The following is a 24,074-nucleotide window of genomic DNA, read 5'->3' as shown; positions in this document are numbered from 1 at the left end:
GCCATCCTGGTGTTTAGATGAAGTGGTGGTCCAACTGCAATATCACATGCTCATTGGCTACCAACTTGTGATTTATGAGTCATTAGTCAACAAGTACATCCTGGATAATCTTCCGTGAAGAGTGAATGACTAATTTACCAGACTAATTGTTCTGATCAATATACCGAACCCATAAAATAAGTTATGTTCATCTGTTGTACCGTCTGTTGTTCTATGCTTTAAGCTTGCTGTCACTTTAGCTATTACGAGTTCATCATTGTGACGATTTTAGTAAACACACAGTTTATAGTTTGGGCAAGATTAGGTGACCCTGAATCCTGCAATAGGCCAAGGCTGCTGGGGGCTTCCCGTAATGCACTGAGCATGTCTTTTTCATTCACCTTTTGTCACTCTCTCTGTTTATATACCACTCTGCATTTCACATTATGCCTTTTGTACAATCTTCCTCGCCTCACCCCCAGACGGTCACAGCAGATGACCGTCCCCTCTCTGACCCTGGTTCTGCTGGAGGTTTCATCTTGTTAAAAAGTCGTTTTTCCTTCCCACTGTCACCAAATGTTTTCTCATAGTGGGTTCTCTGATTGTTGGGGCTTTCTCTGTATTATTGTAGGGTCTCTACCGTACATTACAATGTGCCTTCAGGTGGCCGTTGTTGTGATTTGGCGCTATATAAATGAAGCTAAACTGAATTGAATCTTGCTGCTGCTCACCTCACCTTAGCTATTGTGAGCTCACTATATGGATTTCAGTAAAAACAATGAACAAAACAAGTTAAAAAATAGTTAATTCTTTAGTAAAAAATACATTTATAAATTCCGCAGCATGATCTTCATTTCCATCCATGACAATAACAACCAACTGTACAGTAGGCATTTACAATGAAACACATTCTGGGAAGGCAAATACATCAAAATGAGGAAAAAATATGGCAATTTGAAGGAGAAACAGCAAAACCAATAAAAAATAAAGATTTTTAAATGAACACAGGTTCAGGAAAAAAACCAAAACAGATCTGACTGTTTAACAGAAACAGAACATCAGAGTTTCAACACCCCAACAGGAGAACTTTGCTTTGGGTTCACCAAAACACCACAAGGTTAACTTCAGTCCTTCTAATACAACTACAGCAGCTCGGTATGAAGACGAACAACACGTGAACAGACTAAGGAGGCAGCACTCACATGCAGCTGTCCTTATGCACTGCTTTCACAGTCAGCTTCACCGCGTGACTTTAAAGGGAAAATGGCAAAACTGGCCCCGAATCAGTGCTTAAGGACAACTTTATCTCACTTTGGGTCAGAAAAACAGTCAACAAACATTTTACACTGAAAAAAACAGCTTTTCTTTTGATTTTTCTTATTCATTTAGCAGGATAGATTATAACAGATAAAATCTCTGCTTTTGCTACTGGATGGTACTGACGGACAGGCTGGGAGGTTAGAGGATTGACAGCAGCCCTATTGCACATGGGAGAAAGCTTTTACTGGAAGTTTCTACAATCAGTCCTGTACATCCTTTAAAAATATATTTCAAAGCCTCTTAATTTTTCAGGTTGTTATGACTCTGTTAGCTTTTTTATTCTTTTTTTTTTTTCTTTCAGTCGCATCCTTGGAGATTTGTAGACATATTGAGCTCTGGTTTGGACCAAAGCCAGAGCATATGTGCAGTCTCACACATGAACACACATATTATGTGTTTTATATGTAATATAATGTAATTCAGAAAGAAAAATAGATATTTTGGCAAAGACAGTTTAAAGAGGAGCACCACAGAGATCACGGGAGTTAACTAAAAACTATGTAAAGCACTGCTTTCCAGCATTGGTTACTTTTGTAACCAATACTTTTGTGTGGTTGGCCACACAAAAGTATTCAGTCTACCTTACTGTAGATTTCCCTTCCTTTCACTGGTGTCATCCCCACATACTAAGAATAAATATCAGGAGGAGCCCAACTGTTCCCTGTTAACTGGCTCTGCTGCAGTGACAATACAGTCCAAAAAAAAAAGAAAAAAAAAAAAAAAAGTACCATGTCATCGAGCAGTCAGTTCACCCAGAGCAGACGCGTCCTCTCAGTATTAAATTATTACCCCTAAAGCTGCTGACCAAAATATCACAGTTGTGGTCTTAAGTGATGATTATGGGATGGGATCTGTGCCTTGGGGTAAATTTCACTACACCGCTGATATTAGCTGCCGGTGTATTCTGGGTGCATGGAGAAAACCGCACGCTGGCAGGACTTTTCGGTTGATGCGCAGGATTCTGTGTAGGCAAAGTGCTTAGAGGGAAGAAATGAGGAAAAGCCTAAACCTGCAGTGAAGAAAGTTTCCACTGGATGGGCTTTTTTTTTTTAGCCACATGTGGCAATAGAGACAGAAGAGAATGAAATATTTTTAAAAAGATGGTGTCACAAGTAATGGAAATAACAGTCTTCTCTCATCTCTGAGGACTATGTTCAAGATATATTAAACAATATCATACACACATGAATGCCTCCTCATAAAGAGCATATTGTATATACCCTCGAATGTAGGTGTACAAGCGTACAAACTTCTTCTGCCGTCTTATATTTCCATGAATTGTCTTGATTCGATGCTTATCTCCATATTTTCCACTTTCCTTTAATGGGCAGAATAATCTCCTGTACAATACAGAGTTGTCAGCCAATTAAGTGGCTTATTTTATTGTGCTTGGACGTTTCAGAGGTACTGTGCGAGCTTTCACAAATTATTTTCCAAGTGATGCAATAGCTGCTAATACAGGAGGTTTAGCTTTAAAGAACTGTACGCACACGGTACAGTTCTTAGGTTCAGTGCTGATATTGTACATCGTGTGAGCTCTCCAGTAAACTGTGCATTGCTTTGAGACAACACAAAGACTTTTTTTGTTTTTGAAAGTGCTCCTATGTATATTGCGCTAGCCATCTCATTTTGGCCTCTTTACATTTCCTTTCAAACCATTTCTTTTTCTATGCAAGTAGCTCACAAGACGACATCTGAGTGTGGCAGCACCCAGAATCTGTGAGACGTTTCAGGCTAACCCGCTGGTCCTGAAAATACAAGTACAGTCATTTCTTGCCCTTGGGTGGGCACACCAAAGTAAAAGTATGACCCTACACATCCATGTTAAGTACAAACACAGCCATAATGAAGTTTGGTATTTTGTGCTTAATTTCTGAGTCTCTAATACAGTCTTGATTGGAAGTGTGACTGAACCAACAGACAAAAAAGGTCAGGAGATGATTCATCTCTGATGATGTTTTACTGCGGATGAAGTTCCAATCAGAGCTCAGCAGCTTGAGATTTCTGTCACCGTCTGCAAACAGAAAGAAGCTTTAGAGGTGGGGAAAAATGATGAATCATGAAATGTTAAGTGCTAATCGTCTTGGACAAGACTTCACCTTTTTTGGGGCTTGTAAGTGAGATAAACACTGTGCTGGCATTAAGGACAAGAGTTACAAGCAGGCGGGAGATTCATCTAAATAATGCAACACAAAGAGCTATTGCCAGTTGGCTCCCACTTCTTTCACAACCCCCCCCCCCAAATACTACATATTTGAAGCAAATGTAGACAAATATAGAGCACCATTTGAAATCATGTAAACAAACCATTTCAGTTTGTCTCGTCCTATCTATTAGATGTGTTTAAATCAGCATAAAAAAAATTATAAATCAATGTTTGAACAGCGAGCATCAGTATATCAGTCTGATTGATCTCAAAAAGCACTTCAGTGCCTGTTGCACACAGCTCCTTTATCAGGCATGAAATGCTTCCCTGCTGAGGGAAACGGAGCACACATGTTGATAAACCTGCGGGACGTGCAAATGTCCGCCACAATTATCTTTATCAAATCACATTCAAATGGTGAACGGACTGCTACAAAATAGCTCCCTCTGCTGTTTGAAGTCATGTTATTGCCGCTCAACTCGTGCGTTGTTATTTTTTTAAGGGCTTACACCCCCTCGCCCTCCCCCCTTCCAACACCTCCTAAATCTAGAAGCCACATATGAGCCTCTATCTCATTAACGGCACATCAGCATTGCATCACAATACTGCCTGCTTACATTTTCCATATATATACTAAATAAATGTGCAGTAACAATCTCAGCAGCTCCACTAGGAAGCAGATTTTAATTATATGTTTTACAAAGAGATACGAAAAATAGCATTATGTCAGCATAAAGTTCCTATTAAAATTCTAGTAACAATCTCTAGAAACTATTAAATGAGCATCAATGTCAAATTGAATGAAGGGAACTTTTTTCCCCCTCCAGTGTAGACTCTTGCTCCTAGATAGGGTCAAGGAAGATGAATAGTAATTGCTGGGCAGTAATATAAGAGTACGGTCCATTCAAAGTAATATATGCATTCTGGGAAGTCACAATCACTGCAAAATCGTAGGAAACACTACCTTTGCCTTGTTGTAGATCCATAGTTATCCAGCATGTGAGTGCTGGCCACCTCCAGGTTCCAGTCACACATCTCCAGCAGCTTTAGACACTCTGATCTGCTCCTCAGGCCCAAACAGAACAACTGTTCTACCTGTAGAGAGGCAGGTCACAAGACATTGTTCAAGTGACCAAAGAGTTATCAAGAGGGAAAAAGATGGGACTGTTAAAGAGAGTTCAAGGTGAAGAACTTTCATCTTTTTTACTGAATGGAGTGCCAGTGAGTGTAAAATTATTTCTGTCTTTGTACAAGCTCAGCTTGTTCAAACACATTCCTGTAGCTTAGCAGAATCTGAACCACGTGGATGAGTTTTTTCTGTGTCTCACAGACGTTTCCGCCACCATCAAGGAACACTCAAGTGCTCCCTTGTGTCTACTGAAGTCCTAACAAATTGTCCATCCTGCCACGTTGGGCAAAACCACAGCCAGTTAAAACGGTGTTAAAACCCACCCTAAACATATCAGAGTGTCTACATGCTTTTTCATTTGTAGCTGCTCGCTGCAACTTTTCCTCAAGGATGAATAAAGTTCTCTTATCACATCTCGATATGAGCCTATAGGGTAAAAGTGTAACTGACTGTGTCCATTTGCAGATACACCCTGTTATTACACAAACGACTGACCTGAGACTTGATGAACCCGATCTGGTAAGCACTGAAGTGTTTACCGCTGAGGTAACGGATTTTCATGCAATCTTTGTTTTGATGGCCTGAGCCATAAAATGTTTTGTTCCTTTTATTTGTACAGTTTTATTTTATAAAGGTGTTTCTGCCAGTTGTGTGTATGCAGTACTTTAAGACTATGGAACCTGACCTTAAAAACAAACTACATCCCTTTTGCTATTGAGCTTTTTTCACTTTTGTTATTTAAAATGAATTAGTTTGAAGCTTTATACAGACTTTTTTTTCATCTTATGACAAAGTAAAGATTTAAATAAACACCATTAAAAATAAACACCGAACAGAATTTTCCATTTAGGGTTTGTAGCCATACTTATTACTGATGATCCATACATGCAGTTATTACACTTTACATGCATATAGTCATGTGCAAATTGGAAATAACGCCTTTCAAAAATAACATTTCAATATGCAACAACACTAGAAAAGGGGAATAAACAAAAATTAATAAAAAGTCAGTAAAAGTATCTCAAAAAACTAAAAAAATGACTGAAGCTTAAAGGAACATTTTTCCTTCTCACTTTTTACCATTTTCAGGCCTCCATACAACACTACTATGAGTTAACCAGTAACATATAATTTCTGAAACAACTCAACAGTCATAGTGTGCCAACTATGGCAGGAAATGCATTAGCTTTCAGTAAATGCACAAACCTTTAGATAATGCACAGCTTGCTGGACATTCCAGTTGTGGTTCTGGAGGGCGGCCTGGCACTCCTCCATCGTCACACCGTGAACCGCCTCCTGCACCTGAGACACACAACAACACTCAAGTTTAAACCCCTGATTCCTCACTTCTTGTTTTTTTGGGGTCTCAGTAATCTTTTGGTATCTTTTTCTGATGATGAAATCATCTAAGATTAAAGCTCCATGTACATCCTTTAGGTGAACAGTGGATTTACTGCTAAACATGATAAGAATCTCAGCTGGATTTAAGCATCGCTGCACAGATCAAGTTTTAAACGTTCACATCTCTTTTCAAAAACCACCTTAAGCCTGCTCAAATTTCAAGAAGATAAGTCTGACACAGTGTTCCTGTGTGTACCGAGACTGTGGCAGCATAATCACCAGGTTTTTTTTGTCAGTACTTCTCTTCGCATGAACTTGATTGAAACCCATGTTAACAATTTCATGTTACCAATCACTGCAGTTTTACGCAGATATTACTAGTAAACTCATAAGGCGCTATATACATTATATTCTTATAATACTCTGTCTTGCACTGAACTCCTCTGCAATGCAGCTGAGATAGCTCACATTCTTGCTGCACTACTTTTTGCAGCTGTATCAACTACAAAATGCCAAGTGCCTGAAAGCCTTCAGAGTTCACAGCGCTTCTGACTCCAGCCAAACTCGAACAGCGCTAGAATCAATTGACCAACCTAAAGAAACAAATGAAACTTTGAAGTTTCTTCTTTGAAATCTGATTCTCACCAAATATTTATATGGCCTTTGTCTCATAACGAATGCTAGTGTATTTTTAACAAGTTATGAGAAAATATTTGAGAACGCAAAAGAAAAAGCTTAAACATGTATGCTAACAATTTTTCTACTAAAAGGCATATAAAACATTCAATTTCCAATTTAATTAGTTACATTTGATGCATAACACATTAATAAAGATTGCGTCCAGTTGTAAAATTACACCGTTTCTTAATTTGGTTGTCACGATGATTTGAAGGCGAAATAGAAAGTTGATCTTTTCAGACTCGTGCCATTAAAAGCTGCTGTATCACCTTTAATTCCTCACTCTTGCTGTCAGTGCAACAGGAAAGGAAACACACCGCCGTACACCCACCATGCTCTTCCTTACAGAAAGCATTTAAACAATGAATATGGAGCTCCAGAAAACAGCATTACAACTGAGAGGAATCAAGCAATTCATGAAATATGCACTGCAGACTATTTAAAGCCTGCTTCTTAGACCGATGCTAATGAATTACACCGAACAATGGGCTCATATTTTAGTTCTTTGATGTGTGATAAGGGATTTAGGATAAGGATTGCCTTAACAACAGTGATACTGAACTACAAACAGATGACTATCTGCTTAATACTTCTTACCAAATGACAAAAAGTAGCATTAAGAAGAACAAGGACAAGTATATGTAGCAAGCAGCACATCTTCCTGCAGGGGTTTCATATCCATCATGGCCAACCTCTGCACTTTCAATACAGATGTAAATCATTAATAACTTTCAGTGTTTTAAGTACTTTGCAGTTCAAATAACATTTTCTTAGAGGCACTTCATCCATCTTAGACCTTACCATCTTGACCCTATCAGCTGAGTTCCCTCCTCCGTCTGTCCTGGTACAGAAAGCAGTGACTGCTGGTGCTGTCAGCCCGTCTGAAGAGACGCGAGGAAGACTAACTGAACTCTTCATCCCTGACCGTGGCCAACCCAGATTGCTGTTATTATTGGAGGAGAAATTGGCTTTCAGGTCCCCACCCGGCTGGACCAGCCCCTGCACCTGGGTGTGCCCCTGCAGTGTGTGACTGCTGACCACCATTGGTCTGACTGTGGCTGTGTTGGCTTGCCGTACATGCTTTTCTTCCACATCGTTGGCAGGAAGGCTTTCAGCCTCCCTGAAGAAGCGATCGAATCGATCGAGATACGGTGGCCTCTCTGGCAGAAGGTAATAGTGGGTGTTACTGACTTTACGCCCGTCACGGACGATAGGCAGGATACAGGGGCCCTTGCTAGCAGCGTCCTTCCCCTGCACCTGGGCCTGGATCACTTTGGGTGCAGCATATTTGGGGTCCGAAGCAAAGCTGTGTGTAGTAGGCATGAGTTTACCCGGAGAGGTAGAGAGGTAGGAGCTGTAGGTGTGTGTGGGTGGGCAGGTTGTAATGGCAGCCTGCATTGTGTTGGGGCTGACAGAGTAGAGCTTCTGCTGGGGGGAACCCACTACCAGACCCATTGGGCTTGGAGTTCTTGATCCAGGCTGAGACAAAGGGTCTCTGGGAGGGATTTGAGGTGGTCGTTCCTGTCCTGCACCTGAAACGTTTTCCGTGGTTTCAGTCGGCACTGGAGAAAGGGAGAGGTCCCTTGACCAGCGGCCAGAGGTGTAGTCACCCTTCTTTATGGGGCGAGGGGGGATGGGAACTCGTGGGGGGATCTGGGGTCGGTCCTCGTTACAGGAAAGGACACTCTGCTGTTGTCCCTCATGGGTTTGGAGACTTTGAGGAGTCTGGGGACACGAGACTGAGCTCTGCAATGGCGAGCACGAACGAGGAGCACTTGCTGCCGGTACATTGAGCCTCCTCATGCACTCTTGTTGAAGTTCTTGAAAGATCTCTGCAGACTGTGAAAAAGAGGTGGACAGGCCCTGGCTGTGCTTGCTGGGGAGAAACAGGTTGTCTTCCAGACCTTGTCTGTCTGAACCTCTGGAGACTAGAGCCTCATCATTGACCTTCTGCCCAGAGGACAGAGTTTCTTCTGGATTGCGGCCATCACTGTGCTCTGCCTCATTCTGCTGCTCCGAGCTGTTGATGGAGCTCACCTTTCGGAGAAAGAAACAAGCTCACTGTAATATTACTTCAGGCAACACAAAGACAAAATAATTCCACTTTTATAAAATTTTGACACAGTGTTAAATGTATTGTGTAGCCCTACCTCCATATCATCCTCATCTTGTGCTACATCGTCATAAGCTGGGGGTGGGGGTAATGGCCGTGCATCCCAGTCCACTACTGGCGTAGGGTGAAGGGGGCGGGGCAATGATTTGGATGGGCTTTGAGGTGGAGTCCTGTCCAGGAGATTTTCTGCTTCCAAAGCCAACTTGGCCAATAGAGGAATCGGAATTTCAACCACGGGAGAGGGGGACGGTGTGGATATTGGGTACTCTTCCCCAAAGTCAATGAGGGACACTTCACTGTTAGTGTTCTGGCCTGAGCCTAAAGTCCTGCAACCTCCCTGTTTGGAAGCAGAGACCCACACGGCCGGTTTAAGTTTGAGGCCTTTGACAGAACCCGTTTTCCGAAGTGATAATCTCTTTAGTCCCGCAGAGGTCAGATCCTCCTCCTCATTTACTGGGTCATAGGAAGGTTCTGGAGATTAAAACACAACATATTGTTGATGCAGTTTAGAGATCATTGACACCAAGGTTGTTTAAGATCACTTAATACCACTAAATGCAAGACACACAGCTCCAAAAAACTCGCCAGGTGTGACTGGAGAATACAATGCACAGCAAGGACACTGCACACCTTTTAGAGGGACAAAGGTGTAGAAAAAAAAAACGGGGGGGGGGGGGGGGGGGGGTACACTGCAAAGACAGGCAAGGAAAAGATGAAAAACTCTGAGATGTACCTTTGAGGAGTGGAACTAGGAGGGAACAGAGGGGGCAGGAGCAATGGGTGAAGAGCTGCTGAGAGAAACCAGACTTACTCTTGATTAACACTGCTGGTTGAGGAGGGCGGGGAGGAGGCTCCTCTGGGGAAAATAATAACAGATGCCACCAGCGCAAAGGAGAAACAAAGAGGGGAAGAAATGACAGCAGTAAAAGATATTAAGATAAGAATAAAAACAGCAAGCGCCATTACATCTGAAAGCTCTATTAGGATAAAAGCAAAGCGAGCTCTTCAGTGTCTTTTTGCACAGCAGCAGCAGATCTTGAAATTTCAACCAGCAATGCATAATGGAAATAAGAAGAAGAAAGAAGCACTCTTTAAAAATTAGGAATATGATCATCTGCTCAGTCTGTCACTGAACTGAAGAGGTATTGAGGCAAGCTTTTTGGTAACAGTTATACATCATACAGGTATACATTTCTATAAAGAGCTCTTTCACTCACTTTTAGCTCGTCCTGCTAGCTGTGTGGGCTGTGCAGCACTGAGGTCCAAGCCCAGAACATCAGGAGGATCCATGGGATTCCCGAGGTACAAACTGTCGGCAAGAATGAGACATGTTAATGCAGGAAACATCAGTGGACTGCATATAACTAACCCACAGCAGGTGCTGTACAATCACGTTGCAAAAGCAGCTTAAGCAGCCCGCTAGTGCCATCTATTGGTGAGTGCTTACTATCACTGCAGCCCAACCGAAAGACCATTTAAAACATTTCTAGATGCATGATATGAATGCCATTTCACGTTCATTAAATAATCAAACTCAGCTTGAAAAGTTAATAAACAAAAGCTGTCTCTTACTCATCGATCCTGTCAGGGAAGCCCCAGCAGCGATGGGGATTGGTGTCTCCATGTCCTGTGTGGATGAAGCTGTTCTTGAGTGGACGACTGATGTCGTGTGCAGACAACCCTGCTACAGAAGTCACCACATTCCTGGGGAACTGCCCGACCTTAAGGGTGCGCTTATTTTGACCTCGCCACCAATAATTCTCTGCCCTGAAACGTATTAGGACAGATAATTATATTGGGTATGAAAGCAGACTGCCACTTTTTGACATTGAGAGTCAAGGATGTGTTTTTTTCCAGCCCATACTCCATCCTTGCATTAGCTACAGGCCCATCTGTTGGAGGTGAATGTGGGGGTTGCAGCTGGTACCAGCTGACACTGAGTGGCAGATGGGGGAAAACCTTGAATTCACGCTCACATTCACACCCGCGAGCAATGTAGACTTGCTGATAAACAAACACATCTTTGGACCGTGGGAGGACTCTGAAGTGCAGCCTTGCACACTTCTCTGCACTGCACTGTGTTTGCATTCAAGACAATATTTATCAGTAGTGGGGTTGGTATGTTGCAGAGGAGAGTTTAGACCCATTTGGGGGGTGCTCACTCATACCCGAATGTAATCAGAGCACCCCTAAAAATATTAATAGTACTAATAATAGCGTATTTTAGTATTATTTTCTGGAAATATCTTCAAATGTCTGTCTATTTATAACACTACAGGATAAAATAAAAACAGTAGTCTGCTGGTATATCAGGAGGTGCCAACCAAGGAGCCTATACTTTATTATAGCCAAGGAGTACTTTATTATTTGACTTTGATAAATATTTATTTTCCTATTCTAGTCAAATTGGGCTCCAGTGTTTGTTTACAGTACAGCATCAGATCCAGGTGACAGCAAGTCAAAAGGAGATTGCCTGTCTATGTCCAGCAGCAGCCTGTATTCACTTTGAATATTGCTATAAACTGATATGGATCATGTAGATCAGTTTGTCTTTTATTCACAGTAACATTTAACTTTTGGGTGACGGCACAAAGACAGAGAGGATAGAGAGGGAGAGACGAAGACAGCAAAGAGAGCAAAAAGAAACAGGTAAGAGTGGACATGTAGTCAAATTCACCAGAAATGATAACGCTGTAGCTTCTCTTTTACCCACATTCATTAATGATGAGTTCACATAACTAAGCAGTGTGTTTTCCTGTTTTCTGTACCTGATGTAATAATTATTATTATAAGATTATATTTTTGTTATTTTCTAGTTTCTAGTCGAGTGAGGAGGCTGGAGAGAGAAAAGACAGAGTTTGTAGAAGAACCGCAAGAATGAGGGAGCAATATCAAATGCCATTATTCACAAAGTCGCACTTAAAACATGCCAGTGGACATTCTAAAGAGAAAATATTGATATATGATGCTGTGTGCCGAGTCTGCTTAATAAATGAGGGTTTGTATTAATATAAAATAGCTATTAGCAGTTTGCTTCGTTTGCAGGTCTATGGACTGGCAGTGTGATTTTCCAGTGTCTGTACTGAGTGAGTGCTTGATGAGCTGGTGGACTGCCTCTATGTTGTTAAGAGGCTGAAATTTTTTTTTGCACGTTTTTCATCTTTTCTGCTTTGCCACAAATGGTTCTTTAACGACTGAGCCTTTGTATCGAGTTTGATAACTAAAGGCTCCACCCTAAAACGTGTGGAAAAGATTGAAAACTCTGATTGTTGACACTGAATTATTGTCACACATAACAACAGGTCCCCCAACTAATTAGGTTGCCTTTGAAGATCCCATTGTAACGTTTATCCAATTGAAGGTCTGCACATGCGAAAAGGGTTGATTAAATTTGTCTGAACCTAGAATCGCCCCTGATGTGTCGGTTTAATTAGTATTTTAAGACCTTTTATCACCCACCTCCCCTCTATGATGGTGATAATGTCATCGACCTGGATCTGGAGTTTGTCAGGCTCATCAAAGTCCTGGAGAGCACACATGTCTGTAGGCATAGACTGAAAAAAGAGACAAAGACAGAAAAAATATAACAGATTTAATAAGCAGCCTGTTCAATTTTTTCTTTGAAATGGCACCACTAGGTGGAGCTAATGGTAAATTTATATAATAACAACATGATGTCAGCAGAGAAGTTAAATGAATGTAGAAAACATGCATGTTTGAATCCTAGAGCGATGGTTAAATGACTGCTAACGCCACCTCGAGCAGGAACTCGCGTAGAGCAACAAAAGTTGGTCTGTCATCAGGTTTCTGAGCCCAGCACTGCAGCATGACGTTATAGATATCCTGTGGACAATCCTCTGGCTTAGGGAGGCGCTCACCCTCTTTATCAATCTTATGGAGAATCTAAAGACAAAAGAGTACAGCTACGGTATATGAATCACTGTCTATATGAGCAGATTTATGTATTTTGGCTTCAGAAGTTTGGTTTTTGTTGATCCTTTTTGTGCGTTTACCTGACTACCATTAAGACCCAGCCAAGGCTCCTGACCGTGTGTGAACATCTCCCAGAGGGTGACTCCAAACATCCAAGTGTCTGTTGCATGGGAGAAGGTTCTGGTCTTTAAACTCTCTGGGGCACACCTGTAACATGAAAAATAATACACTACAGTCTATAAACCAGCTGTGCACAGTCTGAGCATAAGTGTGGAGCAGGGATTGAAATGGGGTGTTTCCCTGGTGTAAGGATTTGTTTTGAAAAAACAATTTCTAAATTCTGCCTTGGCTAATAGTTTTAACAACAAAGCAACAATGAAATGAGTTCATTCCACCCACCACGCAAAGGGGACCTTGCGATGCTCCTGCATGACATAGTGCTCGTGGTTGTTAGGCAGCGCCCTCATCAGGCCAAAGTCACCAATCTTCACTCTGTGAGCCGAGGCCAGCAGGATGTTCCTGCAGACAGGGTGGTGATGTTAACAATTAGCTGGAAATCCTAAAATGAACCTTCAAGCTGGAAAACATTAAATGAACGAACTCTTCTACATGTAGAACTAATGTTCTTAATAATAACTATTTCAATAATAATTGTAGAGGAGACTTGGTCCATATGCATTTTACTAAATAATAAATTTAAGTAAATAAATATTTTAGTTCGATCTACTAATATGTAAAGAGAACTATTATTTCTAGTAGTTTGGGTCTGTTCAGCTCCCTGTCTTTCCATGTGCAGACATGAAAGCCAGAGGCAGGAAGAGAAACAGCAAGACGTTAGTGACAGATATGACAAGTCACTGATTAGGTCTTGTGGACAGGCTAAAGCAGCTTAAATGGTGTGCCATAACAGATAAAGAGATTTATCTGTTATGAACTTTTTGGTGTGTTAGAAAGTCAGCAGATCTTTATCTCAGAAAGCTTCCAGCCTACAGGATACAGTGCGTGCCCAGAGAGCTCAGCAAACCTTAACGCAGCAGCTGTGTGTAGTCATTACTCTTTTATTACAGCTTTAACTGGTAAAGTGACTCATTTGTACCGGCCATTAAGGTTTTTCCCCAGACCTCTACATAGTGTCAGCACTTAAGTGAAAGTGTCTAATTTTGGCAAGACCAAGAACTTGGACCACCCAGTGCTTCCAGCCAGTGACTCATTGTGCTTATGGGCCAAGTCTCCTGTTAATGGCCTGTAAATTTCTGGGTGGAGGAATAGGAGAGGCAATATAAATAATTCACCACAGCAGAAAAATTATTCCTGAATGTGAGCAATGTATGTTTTTCAGTAGTTTTTTACCTTTTTTTTTTTGCCTCTACCAAAGCTCTGCACCCTACCTCGCTGCCAGGTCCCTGTGGATGAACCTCCTCTGCTCCAGATAAGCCATGCCACAAGCCACCTGCACAGCATACTGACACAGAGTGTGGATCAACACTGGGCCTTGAGGACGAACGCAGCGCAAACGCTCCAGCAGAGAACCGAGAGGTGCCAGTTCAGTCACCTACAGCATGCAGGTGAAAAAGAGAAATAGAGCATGGGTGAAAAGAACGGACAAACTCAAAGCTTCTTTTGTCCTTTCGCATTTGCATATGTGGCAAGTATACACAGAGAATATCGGCCCCGAGTTAAAGCAGCTACTGTAAACGGTTATGTGCACTCGCATTTATCTGTCTGTATATTTTTCCCTGTGTGTGTGCATTTCTGTGTGTCCACTACCATCTTCATTGGGTGTGTGAGCACCACACCGTAGAGGCGGATCAGGTTTTGATGGTCCAGCGAGTGCATGACGTTGACCTCACAGATGAAATCCTCCAGAGCGTCGGGCTGACTGAGCACATCTGTCTTCAGACACTTCACAGCCACGTTCAGCTAAAAAAATGATGAGTTCAAACATCAGATTCTGCTTCTCCTCATACTCAAAGTGTCTAAAAGGTTCTCATGAAAATCCCATTAAAAAACAAAAGAAAAAAAACAAAACATTCATGCGCCTGCTTTTATCTGTTCCTAGACAAGATGCAAACAAGCAACATGTTTCATGCAAAAGAACTGTGTGAGCACACTCCAGTTATTTCATATTTCCAACATGTTTTTGTTTTGTTTTTTTAAATTGTGGATAAATTGTATAACAATATGTCTCCTCACCACCTTCCCCGCAGGTGTCAACCACTCTCCCCTCTTCACGACGCCAAATGAGCCGTCGCCCAGCTTCTCAAACAGCGTCAAGTCCTTCTCTGGGATGAGGCAGGTCAGACCCTGCTGCTGCCCGTCGAGGAGAGTGCCACCACTGGGCTGCGTGGCTAGGACTCCCTCCCCGACGCCCAGAGGTGGTGTGGGAGACAGCTTACGAAACGAGGAAGCCGGTTGACCCTGCTGGGGTATGTCTCCTCCATCTGGACGTTTACCACTAAAAACCTGGAGAGAAACAGACAAAAATGAAGACGTGTGAAAGCAGAGAGAGGGGCACTAGAACATAAAAATATGAGCATAATTTAACATTTTGCATAAACAGCAACATTCTACATCCTGGTTCCCCCTTTTTCTATTTATGTATAATAGCAGGTGGTTGAAAAGCACACTCGTGCCATGGTGAGAGTCTGACAAGCAGTCTCAAAACCATTACTGCAAGTTCTTGTATGTGCAGCGAGGTCTTTTAATGGCTTAAATTTTAAAAATGAAGCTTACACATAAAGAAAACATCATAAAGTTTGTGGAAAAAGTAAATAAAATTCCATGCACGTGTACTAACATGAGCACACATGTTTTTGCACACACACAAAATACTTAGAAATTTCCTGCCTCTTGGCTTAAGTACTAACAACACAGCAGGAATAACTTAGCTGTTAGGAAGTACTCATTAAGAAGCCCTATTAGATTAAGTGACCTGAATGGCTCTGTGTGCTTATGTTTGTATGCCTGCATTTGTGTGTGTGTGTGTGTCCATGTGTGTTAATGATTCATTGCCAGTCTCCTAAATCCGAACCCATAAAAATATGTGTGCCGTTTGGCGCCACCAAGGGAAGCCTTTGTTTAGAGGACTTGAATTAGACTGTTTACCAAAATAGGAGTTCACAGAAACTGGTGGTGATATTAGCTAGCAGGGATGAAATCAAGCCGATAACATGTCAGATAAAACACTAGAAGAGCCTCTTCTACGGTGGTAACACAAATACTACATTACATATCAAATCAGTGAAGTCGGATTCACTTAAAAACATCTCTTATTGGCTCATGAACATAAGGTCAGTACTCAGAAATTATGTCATCAGTAAAAAAGAGGTGTCAATGAATATCTAGTGCCAAACATATTTGACTGGCTGGATATAAACAGTAGCAAGCGGTATGTGGTTTCACATTCACACTGGACCAGACATGACATAATGCTGCAGACCTTTTTTGAAAGACACCACCTCTGTGTGGTCACGGTGTGGTTAGTTCGTTTCAAATAGAGGGCTGGATATTTAAATAATTCTGACTATGGCGCACACACACAGACCCATAAACACACACACAATCACACACGAGTGGAGTCATAAGAGTCGGTGACACACAGATTCGGCTCAAGCTGCATTCACAAAATGCTGTCTTATTAAATTCCCCTTAAAGAGACAGAGCTTTTTTTGCTTTAAGTTACTTCTTCACTTTCCTTTAATAAAAGACTCAAAGGGTAATTAAAACACAAAAACTGCGAGGTATGTAATACACATGCTGACGCAAATACTCAAAGGAATTAACCATCGAGAAGGAATACTGAGGAGAAGCCGTCAGAGTTGTGTGGGTGCGCATGTGTTGGATGAGTGTAGCCGTGGTTCTCACAGGACGGTGTTTGCCATCTAAAATTACACCTGTCTGCTTCCGCCTCTGGCACTATCCTCAGATAGAGTAATCTGCTTCCTCAGCTGGCTGTGACAGGATGTGTGTGTGTGTGTGTGTGTGTGTGTGTGTGTGTGTGTGTGTGTGTGTGTGTGTGTGTGTGTGTGTGTGTCCCACTATCTTTATGAGAACTACTTTGAGTTTGGGAGCCTTACACTGAGGACATTTTGGAAAATGAGGTCCTTTTAGCTTGGTCCTTGCTTAAAAGGCCCTTTTTATGGGCCAGCACTTAAGTTAGGATTAGGTTAGGCTAAGGCAGTTAAGCTGGCATGGTTCAGTTTAGGATTAGGAACTAGGGAATGCAATGTCAATGAATGTCCTAGCAAAAATAGCCTTGTAAGTGTGTGTATGTTTATATCTGAATATGGACTCAATGGCCCTCCTCGTGTGTCCTCAGGAGAAAAATTACTCTTTATATAAAAAATAAAAAACTCTCCTATAATCATCACAGGTCTAAAAAAAATGTGCTAATTGAAAGGAAAGTTTCTCTTAGCGACACCTCACCACAATCACGAATGTTTGTGGTCGATTTAAAACCTCTGCACTACTAACAGCCAGTATTAAGTTAAAGGCTGCTTTTAAGCAGATACGACTATGTTAACGTCTTTCCCTCAGATTACAACGTACTGATGCCAGAATTCATTCAGGGGGTGCTGATCATATCTGCGCGGAGGGCGCAGGTTACTGTGGTCATGTATCCACACTGTTACACCCAGACGGATTCCACAGTGGCGACATCCTGCCAAATATACCGTGCACCATACTGAGTTCTGATGTGCGCTGTGCTCGTCTATGTCTGTCACCTTGCTCATCCAGGACTTGCGCTTGCACATGGCTTTCCTCCTTTTCACGGCCTCCCACAGCCTTCTCTGCCCTGCGGTCAAGAAGAAACAAAAAGAGGCAATAGGTCAGTGGCAAGGCATTCAAATGAGGACTGCAACTGCTTAAGGATCCATCAGGAGGAATCTGAGTGAAAGAAGGGTATACCATAATGAATTTCAACACATTTACCACAACAGGAAGAAAACCAAACACCCAGCTTTGATATGAAATGAGACAAAGAGCAAAAAGAAAAGGGAAGGAGGAAGAAGAAAAGATAATAAAACCCCAGAGAGCAGTGAGCTGTGCAGTGGAGAGACATGTGAGGGAATATATGAGCATGCGAAGTGGGTGTAATTAGTCTTAAGCGGCTGTGAAGCACAGGCCCTGAGGGCTTCAGTAACTGGATTTAGAACAATTCTGCTGTGATCCACTTTATACACACCGCAGACAAAAGATCTGACAGTTTAATATCCACTCTCACTATACCTCATTACAAATTGTGACTTTGTAATGACATTAAGTGCATTAGTGACGCAGGATTTGTTCAAGCAACATCAAGGGTGAGCCAAATGACACAGTGCCATTACTGAACACAAGAGTCACACTTAAGGCTATGTATAGATGCATACAGAGAATAAAAGTAATCATAAATATAAAAATTGCTCATTAAGCTATGAAAGGCCAGTACTGCTTTATTAGGAAATAAAACACATGAGCAGAGAAGATAGTAAATGATGATTTTATGAAGTCGTAGTTTGGAATCAGAAATTCTGTGTCTTGCGCTCATTTCCAGTCTTGAAAGAGTTGATAAAAACAAGCCACTAAACAACAGCCATGCTTTCAGATATCTAGCTACACTAAACCACCGCTCTGAGCTAAAAGCTAATATCTACTTCTACAGTCTACAGCCTGGTAACAAAGGCAGTGCCAACATCAATATTTTAAGACTTATAATGCATGTTAAATATATTCAGCATCTGAATTTAGCATGAAAGAGTTACAACATTTGCTAATTAGCACTAAAACTACAGGACAAACTGAAGCTGATGGGGATGTAGTTCATTTTTAGATCACAAATTATGGACAAAGAGTACAGGAGATAAACCGTAGGATTTTTCCTTTGAATAAGGAACATTTATACTAAGTATCTAACACTGGAAGCCACTAGCAGGACTACAAATTTAAACACAAGAGAGACATGCCAAATGAACATCTGGATGAGCTTCTTTGGCACAACAACACTGCGGTTCTCTCATTCACTCACTGACAAAAACACACACATACACGCAGGTACTGTGTCTCACCGGGTCGACCCATGCCGATTTTCTCCAGGTCTTCATTCTTTACGTAGTCAAAGTGCGACAGTCGTGTGACGTTAAGGTCATCTCGGATCCGTAAGAAGTACTGCTGCAGCTGCACTTCCATCAGCAGTTCCAGCAACCATTCCGTCCCTTCCTCACATTGCATGCTGCTGCCCAGTTTCTGATAAAAATACAAAGACACACACAGAGTTAAGCCCATTCAATAGTCATTCAACACCTCTCCCAATGAAAGCTCCAAAATCCGTAAAATACACTCAAAAAGGAAGTCAGCCATCAACAAACAGAGAAAGAAAGGAAACTGAGCTCGGAGCCAGTTCCCTCTTAACTAAATCATTAACAGCCTATTGCTTATAAAAATCAAGTCACAAACTCAAGATCAAGGGGGCTAAAGCGGCAAACATACTGTAGCATAAGCTACTTATCAAAGGATAAAAACAATGAAAACAGTCATTTTCACTGCAATTTGATGTCACTGTGGTGTCAACAAACCACTTAGTCTTCAATTAAGTTAAGCTCAAAACAAAGAAAGTTGTTTTTGGCTGACTTGCTGTAGACTGCTCAGACATGAATGTGCCAAAAAAAACAAAAAACAAGAAGAGCAATACAAGAAATATATTATGCAAAACTGATGTCCAAACGTCCAAAAACCAGACGTGGCCCCGAAACGGTTTCACCGCAATTCCTCACAACACCGACTCAGCCCATCAATCTTTAACGTAAAAACAAAAAACATCCATTTAACGTAACCAGAAACCTAAACCTAGATGGGCTTCTTCACAAGGCTATCGTCTCAAACTGATGCAAGTTCAATTCAAGATGGTAAACAGCTTTGCTGGAGAACAGCTACACCTGCTCAGAACTTTAAGGAAGTAAACTTGTAAACCAAGCTTAACAACACATGGAAAAGAGAAACATTCCTAATCCGCACATAAAGGCAGACAAAACTTTACGATGGGTGCTCTGGCTGAAGGGGTCACTCCACTGATCAGTATTTAAACTCGGCGAATGAGGAACTTCCTGTGCTGGCAAAGGCGAGGTTACGAGGTCCAGAGAACAGTGTCACAAAGGTCACTGCTTCCTTGCTCGCTGCCATTTAAACTTCCTGAGGGACTTGCTTAGAGGCCATTTCCTATTATTTAATGACTCTGGCCTTAGAAGCTCAAGATCACACACACACACACACACACACACACACACACACACACACACACACACACACACACACACACACACACACACACACACACTTCTAATGGTGGGCCATAAAATAAAGCCCGTATGTGACCAATCCCTAAATCTATCCCTAAATCTACTATGTCTTTTCAGAAATAGCTGTTCTGTATTTTACAGGAATTTTAGATGTGAGGTCTGACTGAGGTCAACTTACTCAGTCCCCAATGGTTATGGCAGATGTTTGTATCCTGATACAGATTCATTCCTATAACCATAAAAATGGGTCAGCTGTCTTTTTGAAATCACAGGAGTCCTCTTATTTTGGTAAAAAAGTCCCACTGTCAGAACATTCTTTGAAGTTATCTTTGAAATCCTCCTGTTTGTTGAAAACAAGAAGTAAAACAGTACACTGGTAAGCCAGGAAACATTCTCGCGTGATCCGGTGACAGTAGTGCCTGTGGTTTTAGGATTAACTAGAGCTGCTGTCATTTGAATCCATCTCCATATTTTGCATTTTGCTACATCATGCCTGACTCTTATCCTGAGAAAGACGATCCAACGGCCCTTTTGGCTGGTCCACTGCGGGTTAAGCTGTGCCAGTGGCAGACATGCTATTAAGAGTTTGACGCAAAAGTTTTCCCAAACAAGAAACAAATGATTTTTCATTTTCATTTAATCCTTTCATTTTTCCATGAAAACAAGCCCAACTCATCCTTTACAATCTTCCCCAGCAGCAGTCAACACTGAAGAAAGAATGCTATTTCTCTGGACGGTGCCAAAGACGCAAGTCAGCTTTCTCTTGGGCCTCATTTCATGGCAGTGTCATTTGAGGCATGAGGGGTCAAAATCAAGGAGATGAAGCGCTTCTACTTCTTGGCCCACTAGCAAACAAATTATTAACCCATTAAGGCATGTTGGGTTTGTTTTTTCCTGAGACACGTTCATAGAAATAAGCTTTGATACAATTAATTTAGGTGGCTAAGAAAGAGCTTTATACAGGGTGTATCAAAAAGAAACATCTGACTTTAAAGTGCTTTAAATCCGCAGCTGTTTACTGGTAACAGTCGAAACATGTACTGGTAGAAACCGAGGATTTAAAAGATTCATGTGGTTGTTGGGACGAGTTATCGTATTGATGTGTGCCATGTATCTGGTTGGGGACACACTGAGCATGTGTAAACGATGCAAGTTTTGTATGTAAAACTTTACATGCAAGCGTCTATGCCCATTACTTTGAAACATATAGCCTTTTGAATTAAGGCGATTCTTTTTGATACACCATGAATCTTCACCAGCTGAGATCATCAAATTATACTTTCTCCAAACAAAACAGGGTCCTTCCTTTATTTAGTTTATGTAAAACGTCATCAGGGGCTTAACTTCTCCTAAAGTAGGAAGTAGAAAATGTACATTTTGAAGATGTGAGGTTAAACTTGAAAGAAATGCTGCATCCCAACTGTTAGAAATGACTTCCGTTAAGACTCTGAAGAATCCAACCAGGGCTAGAAATCCAGAACTAACTAGTGATCCATATACTTTCCTTCATTTCACCATATTTTAAAGAAGCATCATGAAATGCTGACAGATTAAGAAGCTAAGCCTGTTTGCACTAAACTGTCCAAGCTTAGCGTTTACTTCAAAAAATATTGAAAACGACCAAACAGGGAGGAAAACAAAGAGAAATAAATGAGGGATGCAGGAATTTAGATGCAGAGAAACAACATGGTGTCATTGCTGAGAAATGCTTTTGGCCTGAACGAATTCCTCAAGGTGGTGCTGATATTCACACAGGCGCATGTACACGTACACACACACACACACACACACACACAAACCTACACCTTCTGGCCAAAATCATGTCCTGTGTTAAATCGGTTCTGCTCTCACATCCTGCTGCAATAACAACCATCCCTGGGGAGAGCCTCAGACCAGCTGGAGAGTCCACACACACACACACACACACACACACACACACACACGCAGAGTTACAGACAACTGACCTCCACCATACCATATTCATGATTCATGTATTCTAACAACTAATTAAACCACATGACTCTGACTATAGTTACAAGCATCCATGTCATGCTAAAGAAGATATCCCCTCAATGGAATATGGAGAGTAGACAATCCAGCAGAGCAGACTTACTCGATATACGTGAAAGCGTGCCAGGAAGGGGAATGTCTTTTTCAGCTTGTCAAAGCGTCGCATCCTGAATTCCTTCGTCTGGGATGAATGTAGGTGCAAATAAAGTGCATACACGTTTAAATGGCCCGTGGTTGTTGCTTGTCCTTTAAATCATTACCAGAGCCACAGCACCCTTGGTTTGAGTCTCTGAGGGAATTCTAAGAAGCGCACACAGTTTTTGGATCCGGACCCAAACCTATGAACCCGAGAAGGGGAAGAAAAACTTCCTGAAACCCTGCACGCAAATCTACAGCATTCCATGGCGGGGTCAATCCTCCTCTAAGCCCCTTCTACTGCTTCAGCTCCCCACAAGAAGTCAAAGAGGCATTTATGTAGCACTTGAGAATGCAGAAGAGAACTCAAACTGGCTTGTAATATTAGGAAAGAAGGCTGGAGAGCGAATGGAAGCTGCTGCTTCTAGCAGAGAAAGCCTCCCAGCTCTGCCCTCTGCCAAAGTCCAGCCATGTGCCCTCCTCAGACAGCAATGAGCCAGTCATCCAAACTTGCAGAACTTCACAAATAAGTCACTCCTTCTTCCTCCCTTCCTTTCACTGCCTCTGTCTCTCTCTCCCTCTCTCTCTCCCCCCGTCTCGCTCTCTCTGCTTTGCCTGTGCATATACTGTCTGTTTGCTTTTCGATCCCTCCATCGCGCATGGGACTAAAAATAGGAGCGTCTTCTGCCCGATTCAATCCCCTCAGCAGCACAAACAGACGAGCCAGAGTCGGCGTCTCCGGCTCCACTTTTTAGGCTTTAAAAACATGCATGTCTGCCAGCGGGGGGAGGGAGGGGGGCCAGTCTGCATTTGTTTACAGGTAGCATATGTGCTTGAGCTTCATGTTGACTGCTTATAATTCTCACTTCTGCATCAGCCAAATTTTCTCTACCCCTTTATCCTGCCCCCTCCTGCAAATCCACTCCTCACCCTATCTGTCCTGACCCCCGAACCCCCCACCCACCCTCCTCCTGCCGTCCGTGCAGTGCAGAGCAGAGCGTGGTGCAGAGGACAGAGGCTTCATGGTATTCAGCCCGGAGGAGCATTTGATCCAGGGCCAAAGGGTCACATTCAACTGCAGGAGGGGGAGCTTGTTTCCTGTGATGCAACCTCCCAAAGAGACACACACACACACACACACACACACACACACACACCCCAAGCGCTCTTCCAGCTTCTCCCTCTGTTGCCTTGCAGAATTTCCCAACCTGCTTAGTGTAATATTTTCTCAACTGAAATGTATTGTTGAATGGTAATCATTATCTCTATGATTTACGAGTAGATTTTCCTACTATATATTTTTTCAAGTTTCATTTTAAATCTATTTGTTATGATCTTTAATCACTTATAACCAGCGCATTGTGTAAGAGTATCTGCGTAACAAACCCAGAAGCATACTCGAAGCACCAATCATTAACCACCAGGATCATTCGGACAATGAAATAGTGTATGAATAATTTCTGAGGTATGAACCACACGATGTGCAAAACAGGTTTACAGATATCTGTTAGTGGATGACTAATAGTTTACAGTAATAGTGAAGAAAAAACCCACATGATTATAATTATGATTACATAAGACCTGCTCAGGTCACTTAACCGCGGTAAACTCGCACACTCCTTTTCTGTCACTGTGACGTCTTTTTTGCGCTGACTAAAACTCCTGCCATCTCCCTTCTCCTCCCTATCCTTCACTCTTTCATTAATCCCTTCTCTTTCACTCCCATGCCTCCTTCTGTCCCTCCTCTTTATCCCTGAGGATCTGGCCAAACTCTTGCATTTTCTTCTTTATTTGGTACTGCCTTTTATTTCCTGCCTCTAATCCTCTAAAAATGTTATCTCTCTTCCACTACACTGACTATAAACAAACCCGTAGCTGCTGTTTTTCAGACCAGTGGTGGCAATAAGCCACATCTGCCTCCGTGGGCAGATATTATTAAACTTTTGCCTTTCTGATTTCACCACTCCTCCTCCCCCTTCTTTCGCTCGCTGTGCTGTTTTTCATAAGTCTACCCCA

The 24,074-nt window shown here is 42.0% G+C and overlaps 1 protein-coding gene across 8 annotated transcripts in view; it reads right to left on the bottom strand.

The window, feature by feature from the left end:
• Positions 1-771: 771 nt before the first annotated feature.
• Positions 772-24,074, bottom strand: part of LOC120727861 (activated CDC42 kinase 1-like) — a 55,720-nt gene continuing 32,417 nt past the window's right edge. For 3 of the 8 annotated variants that reach the window (XM_040022432.1, XM_040022427.1, XM_040022428.1), the window contains 17 exons: positions 18,687-18,864; positions 17,364-17,434; positions 14,833-15,102; positions 14,407-14,559; positions 14,028-14,191; positions 13,039-13,158; positions 12,720-12,846; positions 12,463-12,609; positions 12,166-12,260; positions 10,279-10,473; positions 9,924-10,015; positions 9,440-9,562; positions 8,744-9,177; positions 7,395-8,630; positions 5,781-5,876; positions 4,410-4,540; positions 772-3,313 (listed from right to left, as the gene is read on the bottom strand). In XM_040022432.1, the coding sequence (XP_039878366.1) occupies positions 3,307-3,313; positions 4,410-4,540; positions 5,781-5,876; positions 7,395-8,630; positions 8,744-9,177; positions 9,440-9,562; positions 9,924-10,015; positions 10,279-10,473; positions 12,166-12,260; positions 12,463-12,609; positions 12,720-12,846; positions 13,039-13,158; positions 14,028-14,191; positions 14,407-14,559; positions 14,833-15,102; positions 17,364-17,434; positions 18,687-18,849 (3,624 nt within the window). In that variant the 5' untranslated portion in view covers positions 18,850-18,864 and the 3' untranslated portion in view covers positions 772-3,306. Of the gene's footprint in view, positions 3,314-4,405; positions 4,541-5,780; positions 5,877-7,394; positions 8,631-8,743; positions 9,178-9,439; positions 9,563-9,923; positions 10,016-10,278; positions 10,474-12,165; positions 12,261-12,462; positions 12,610-12,719; positions 12,847-13,038; positions 13,159-14,027; positions 14,192-14,406; positions 14,560-14,832; positions 15,103-17,363; positions 17,435-18,686; positions 18,865-22,026; positions 22,962-24,074 lie in introns of those variants that run through there. The other 5 variants (XM_040022429.1, XM_040022431.1, XM_040022434.1 and 2 more) reach the window with 5 other exon arrangements.

Source organism: Simochromis diagramma, unplaced genomic scaffold (genome assembly GCF_900408965.1).
Source record: "Simochromis diagramma unplaced genomic scaffold, fSimDia1.1 OVJJ01000205.1, whole genome shotgun sequence".
Classification (NCBI taxonomy): Eukaryota; Metazoa; Chordata; class Actinopteri; order Cichliformes; family Cichlidae; genus Simochromis; species Simochromis diagramma.
The sequence above is the reverse complement of the archived record's forward strand: the minus strand, read 5'-3'. Positions and strand labels throughout refer to the sequence as shown.